A 7,336-nucleotide genomic window follows, 5' to 3' on the forward strand; every position below is an offset into this window, starting at 1 on the left:
CTCTACCACTGAGCCACCTTCCCAGCCCTGCAGCTACATATGAAAACTGTTGATCAGTAAGGTATTGGGAAAGAGAAACAGGCTTCTTGGGAGAGTACTAGCAGAAAGAGGTTGGGCTAACAGGGAGAATGAATGAGGAATAATATAGTATGTTCAAAGTAAATGGATGAAAGTAGAACAGTCAAACATGTTGAAATTGTTTTATGAAGGGACTAAGAGTGATACAAGGGATGAGACTGATTGAAATATATTGTATACAAGAGTAGAAATGTAATAATGAAAATCCCCTCTGTATTCCTAATGTATGCTAATAAATACTATCCTTAATGGAATTAAGTAGGTATCCAACAAGACAGTGGGTTTTTTATTCTTATTGATAAAAGAATCTTAGAAAAGCCTTTTTTTTTTTCCTTCTTAAAAGACTACTTGATTGCTAGAGTTACTAGGTACCTTCTTTTATCTGACCAGGAACTACTATTAAGTCCAAGGAAAAACTGGAAGCACAATGGGAGATGACAACGAATGGTTGAAACTGCCAGTGGATCAGAAATGTGAACACAAGGTAAGACTTTTCTGCAGTTTAAATTTCAGTAAAATTGGTTTTCTTTCTCAGCAATTACACTATTGCCTTAAGATATGTTCTTTACATTGTGATTAGAAAAACACTAATATCTTAAGTACTGTTACTTTGTCATTAAAAATTAGATCAATGTAAACAGTTTTGTGACTCTAGAAAAATCCAAAGAAATAATATGAAGTGAAGCACTTTATAACTTTAAGAAGTGACTTCCTAAGTAATTTTATCATCAGTAATAACCACCCTTGGGCATTTACCCATAGCAATTCAAGTCAGGATAGAAAAGACACTTGCACACCCATGTTCATTGCTATACTACTCATATAGCTCAGATATGGAAATAGCTCAGCTACCTTACAATGGATGAGTGGATCAAGAAAATGTGAGTGTGTGTGTGAATTTTACTCATCCATTTGGAAGAATAATAATATGTAATTTACAGGGAAACTAAATTGACCTGGAAAAAATTATGTTAAGTGAAGTCAGGCTCAGATGTAGAAGTTCTAAGTTATAAGCATAGGAAACATACAGAGTTATATACATGTATACACAAACAAATTGACTATGATATACTCAGGGGAGAATTCCAGTGGTATAACTACTTTGAACAACTAATTTACAGCTTAACAAAATGAATACCAGGAAGCTGAAACACGTTTTATCAAGTTACGGGAAAATCAAGGAAAGAGGATGGCAGATGAATGGAGAGCAAGGGTTGGGCAAATGCAGTCATAATCATCATACATACATGAAAATAGAACCAGGTTATTTGAGGGTATAGTTTGGTTTCAGAGAGATGGAGAGGATGATGGATGGGTTGACATTAATTAAGATGCATTGTACTCATAAATTGACATATTCAATGTGTCAATTGTTCATTAAAGGTAATAATAATTAATTTAAAAAATTTATCTGGAGCTGGTGCTTCAAGCCTAAAACTCTAGCTACTTGGGTAGTAGAGAATAGCAGTTCAAGGCCATTCTCAGCATATCTCTTATCTTTCTCTTAATAGGTTTTCACTGAGTAGTTCAGATTAGCCTCAGAATCACTGTGTAACCTAGGCTGGCTTCAAACTCATTATCCTACTGCCTCAGTTTCCTAAGTGCTGGAAGCTTTGTCATCTACCCAGCTTCATCAGTGAAGTTTCTTTCTTGTTTTTTTTTTGTTGTTGTTTTGTGTGCTGGTATTGGGGCTTGAACTCAGGGCCTGGGCACTGTCCCTTAGCTTTTTCACTTAAGGCCAGCATAATACTATTTGAGCCATGGTTCTATTTCCTCCTGGCCATCAGTATAATTTCTCCTGTTTGAATGTCGTGTGTGTGTGTGTGTGTGTGTCTGTGTGTGTCTGTGTGTGTGTGTAATAGTATAATACCTGATAACAAAGTAAATAAATATAGTTATAATGTATAGCTACTCAGAATTTTAGATAACCTTAGTAAAGCATTCATTAGAAGCTTATGTACTAATTTTTTGAAAACTGTCAATTTATTTAACTCTTTTTAGTTGGTTTGTCTGCAGACATTGGATTCATTATTCAAATTACCTAGTGTTGGAATGTATTCTTTTTTTTGGGGGGGGTCCGGTCCTGGGGCCTGAACTCTGGGCCTGGGCACTGTCCCTCAGCTCTTCAGCTCAAGGCTAGCAATCTACCACTTGAGCCACAGCATCACTTCCGGCTTTTTTCTTTTTGCTTATGTGGTGCTGAGGAATTGAACCCAGGGGCTCATGCATGCAAGGCAAGCGCTCTACCACTGAGCCACCTTCCCAGCCCGGAATGTATTCTTTTTTTATCTCCTCTCCTCCAGAATATTCATACAAAATATAGTTAAGCTTTGTTTCAAATACTTTTCTTTTTAGTTGTGGAAAGCAAGACTAAGTGGATATGAAGATGCCCTGAAGATCTTCCAGAAAATAAAGGATGAAAAGAGCCCAGAATGGTCCAAATTTTTAGGATTGATTAAAAAATTTGTTACAGATTCCAATGCAGTGGTTCAATTAAAAGGACTAGAAGCTGCACTTGTTTATGTTGAAAATGCTCATGTAGCAGGAAAGTAAGTAGTTTTCTTACTGTTCTGGTTAAAAAAAAAACCAAAATCTTGACTGGTACTAAGGAATTAATTTATGTATGTTTATAGATCGTTAGTTATGAGCAGTTTTAGAATATACTAATTTTCATCACACACTGGTAGCTCCTGTAATCCTAGCTACTCAGAAGGCTGAGATCTAAACATTGTGGTTTGAAACCAGCCCCAGCAGAAAAATCTTTGAGACTGTGTTGTTGTTGTTGGTCATGGGGCTTGAACTCTGGGCCTGGGCACTATCCCTGAGCTCAAGGCTAGTGCTCTACCACTTTGAGCCCCAGTGCCACTTCCAGTTTTCTGGGGTTTTATTGGAGTTCACAGGCTATCTAAAAAAAAAAAATTGTATTTACTTCAAAGATTATGCAGTAAGGACCCATCAGCTGCACTGGACATTGATCAAAATGAACTAAGCAACTCAATGGCAGCGTTGGGAGGGAGGGAATAAGTGGGAAAGAGGGAACAGCTGATGCTATGTAAAACAAAAGAAATGTACATATCACCCAATGTGGAAGAAATAACTATTGCAAAGCTCATAGAACTCATAAATGTTATAGACCATGATAGACAATTTGCCCCATGAAAGTTAGAATGTGTTTTTGACTTTAACTAGGCATCACTATCCCACAGTACTGTGAAATTTGGGAAATTATGTAACACTTAATCACAATAAAGAATTTGAAAAAAAAAGATTATGCCAGTAAGGATAATTTGACCATCTAGTTAATATTACTGCAGTGAAACCATTGTTTGTTTTTAGTTCCTTTTTCTTGTGATATCAAAAACTTTTTAATTTAATATATAGTACATGTAATCTCAACCTTTCAGTTCTTCTAACTCTTAAGAATATAGGTTTTATTTGATTTAGAGGAGACTCATAAGGAATGAAGATACTATAAAGTTTTCTAAGGAGTTTCTTATTTATGGTACATGTTTTATCAATTTAAATGAGGATTTTTTTGTCCTAAATAGAACTATTTAAAATTACTTTTTTTTTTAAAAAAAGCATTCTATAATCCTATTTTTATAAAATATATATCCAGGGCTGGGAATGTGGCTTAGTGCTTGCTTAGCATGCATGAAGCCCTAGGTTCAATTCTTCAGTACCGCATAAACAGAGCTGGAAGTGGTGCTATGGGACTCAGGGACTGTCTAGACCCTGAGTTCAATCCCCAGGACTGGGAGGAAAAATACACACACACACACACACACACACAAAATACACACACAAAATATAAATACACACACACACACACACACCGAATTGAGAAAGATTTGGAAGAATGGATATCAAAAAGTTGAAATACTATTTTTACTATCACATTTGATTTCTAAGTATATGAGTTTCCACTTTTTAAAATAGTTTTCTTTGGATGGTAGTATTTCAAGGAATTTTTTAAATATGTTTTTTATTGTAATAATACTGTACAGAGGGTTACAGTTACATGAGCAAGGTAATGAGTCTATTTCCTGTCAAGCATTGTTATCCGATACCTCCTTTGTTTTTCCCCTACCATCCCTTTCCTCCTCACCTTCCCAATTCCTAAGGAATTTTTTATTTATTTGAATTTTCTGCACTTATAAACTGAAACTACATCTAGCACATCGTGCCTTAAGTTTTTATGGATTGGGTAAGTTTTTTTTTTTTAACATTTATTTATATTGGTATTAGTGATTGAACATAGGGCCTTTACCATTTGAGTTACATCCCTAGCTCAAACATAAATTTAAAAATTGGGAACTAATTTGTTTCTAAGCAAGCGGATAAACCCTTTCAAAACCTCTTTCCTACTATTTCTACTAAAATGTGTCTTTTGTTTGTGATGGTGATTGTTTATGTTGCAGAACCACAGGAGAAGTTGTATCAGGTGTTGTAAGTAAAGTGTTCAATCAGCCTAAAGCTAAAGCCAAGGAACTGGGCATAGAGATCTGTCTTATGTACATAGAAATTGAGAAGGGAGAGGCTGTGCAAGAAGAACTTCTAAAAGGCCTGGACAATAAGAACCCCAAGATCATAGTGGCCTGTATAGAGACACTGAGGAAAGCCTTAAGGTAAATTCTTTGTGCTTTAGTTCAGTTACAGAGTATCAGTTGAGTTTCTGGTTTAAATGGATATAGAAACTTCTAAACTTGACTTGGCATGCTATAACAACCAGGGAAAAAAGTAAGAGTTCCTCAAATGTGGCACTTGGCATTGAGTAATTTTTAGCCTTCAATGCACATTGCCAGGATTTGTGGTTTAATTATAGGAATATTAATATATTTGTGTATCACTTTGAACTAATTTCTACGCGTGTGTGTATTTTTTTAATTAATTTTTTTTGTTGCTAATGGAGTTTGAACTCTGGGCTGGGGCACTGTACCTCAGCTTCTCAGCTCAAGGCTAGTACTCTATCACTTTGAGCCACAGCGCCACTTCCAGTTTTCTGGTGGTTTATTGGAGATAAGAGTCTCACGAATGCTGGGCACAGGTGGCTCATGCCTGTAATCCTAGCTACTCAGGAGGCTGAGGTCTGAGGATCGCTGTTCAAAGCCAGCCCGGGCAAGAAAGTCTGTGAGACTCTTATCTCCAATAAACCACTAGAAAACCGGAAGTGGCGCTGTGGATCAAGCGGTAGAGCCCTCACCTTGAGTTGAATAGCTGAGGGAAGTGCCCAGGCCCAGAGTTCAAGCCCCACGACCGACAAAAAAAAAAAAAAAAAAGAGTCTCACGACTTTCCTGCCTGAGCTGGCTTTAAACCTCGATCCTCAGATCTCAGCCTCCTGAGTAGCTAGGATTACAGGCGTGAGCCACCGGCACATGGCTAATTTCTATATATTTTTAAGTTTTTATTGCCCCTTTATATATTTGAATTCCTCCTTATCTGTTTACCTGCAAAGTTAGTTTTTAGATGTTAGTATTATTTTGGGTCTTAGACATAAATATTGCTGGAAGAATGATGTAAATAGTTCATGAAAATATAGTCATAATTATAAATTCCTTTTGGTGCCTTAAACTCATACTATGTAACTATTAATATGATGTTGACTTAATATGATATTTCATGTTGACTTTTTTCCCCTCAACTTTTTATTTCTAGTGAATTTGGTTCCAAAATTATTTTACTTAAGCCAATTATCAAAGTATTGCCAAAACTCTTTGAGTCTCGTGAGAAAGCTGTTCGAGATGAAGCCAAACTAATTGCTGTGGAGATTTATAGATGGATTCGGGATGCTTTGAGACCGCCATTACAAAATATAAATTCTGTGCAGGTGAGGCACAAACTTCTCCAGCTGTCTTTAAATGAAGTAAATATGAAGAGATAATTTCCTGTCCTTGTTGATATTCCCTTCTTATACATATTTTTTATTCTTAATTTGAAAGTCAGTTGATTTTTCCTACCTTTCTGTGTTGTTGCTTTGCCTTTCAAATATGCCTTCAGTGATTTTAGTATGGTAGTAATCTTTTCTAGTATTAAAAGTAATCTAATTAATCTTTTTTAAGGGGTGAGGTACTAGGGAATTGGAGTCCTAGGAAGTAAACCCAGTCTTGATTATGATAAGCACTAATCACTGATCTAAATCTCTTTCTTCTAGAAACACAGTCTACCTTCTTGTTAAAAGTATTTTTAGTAATTTTTTTGGTTATGCAAATATATATGAATTCATGAAATGACAGTATCCTAAAAAGTGGACTTTATTCTTCTTCCTTAGTGCTTAGATATACATCTTCAGTGTAGTAACTAATGTAAATCAGTTTGACTTGTGCTACAAAATATATACAATTTAAATTTATTTTTTTCTTGTTTGCCTGGTTAGAGCTACATACATGAGTTCTAATATATGAATGAATGAATATAAATATTAAGTATATTTCCTAATGGTGCTTTGTAAATAAGTTCTTTTAGCCTATATTAGTTATGGGGAGTGAGATTTCATTATTACCTTTCAATGTATGCGTAAATAAGTTAAAATATTTTGTGATATTTTCAGTTGAAAGAGCTGGAAGAAGAATGGGTCAAACTGCCAACAGGTGCTCCTAAACCCAGTCGGTTTCTGCGTTCCCAGCAAGAACTAGAAGCTAAATTGGAACAGCCACAGTCTGCTGGTGGTGATGCTGAGGGGGGTAAGCCAATTTTTTTTTTCCTGAAATTTTTTGCCAGTCTTGGGGCTTGAACTCAAGTCCTGGGCACTGTTCCTGAGCTTCTTTTACTCAAGACTAGTACTCTACCACTTGAGCCACAGTGCCACTTCTGGATTTTTCTGTTTATGTGGTACTAGGAATCAAAACCAGGGCTTCATGCATGCTAGGCAAGCCACATTCCCAGCCCACTAGGCATATTTTAAAGGAATATTTTTGTTAAAATTTAGGTTGAATGTGGCAAGAATGACACTAATACTTTCTTTGTTAAGATTTCATCAGAGAGCTGGACCCTACTGGCTTACACCTATAGTCCTAACTACTCAGGAGTCTGAGATCTGAGGATCACAGTTCAAAGCCAGGACTGGCAAAAAAAAAAAAGAAGATTTCATTAGAGATGTACAGGAAAGTCCATGAGACTCTTATGTCCAATAAACTACTCAGAAAAAAGCTGGAAGTACCCAAAGAAACATAGGTCCCATGGTTTCCCTTATTTGCAATATCTAGTATATGTATGAGTCAAGCGGAAAAGGTCAGATAATGTGATGTCAGAAAAATGAAC

At 36.0% G+C, this 7,336-nt stretch overlaps 1 protein-coding gene across 1 annotated transcript in view; it reads left to right on the forward strand.

Moving 5' to 3' along the window:
• Ckap5 (cytoskeleton associated protein 5) overlaps positions 1–7,336 on the forward strand; it is a 110,650-nt gene that overhangs the window by 23,288 nt on the left and 80,026 nt on the right. Inside the window, exons 2-6 of the mRNA XM_013029963.1 lie at positions 469–562; positions 2,434–2,627; positions 4,500–4,706; positions 5,735–5,906; positions 6,627–6,759. Of these exons, the coding sequence (XP_012885417.1) occupies positions 506–562; positions 2,434–2,627; positions 4,500–4,706; positions 5,735–5,906; positions 6,627–6,759 (763 nt within the window). The 5' untranslated portion in view covers positions 469–505. The remainder of the gene's footprint in view (positions 1–468; positions 563–2,433; positions 2,628–4,499; positions 4,707–5,734; positions 5,907–6,626; positions 6,760–7,336) is intronic.

This window comes from Dipodomys ordii, unplaced genomic scaffold, assembly GCF_000151885.1.
Source record: "Dipodomys ordii isolate 6190 unplaced genomic scaffold, Dord_2.0 Scaffold125, whole genome shotgun sequence".
Taxonomy (NCBI): domain Eukaryota; kingdom Metazoa; phylum Chordata; class Mammalia; order Rodentia; family Heteromyidae; genus Dipodomys; species Dipodomys ordii.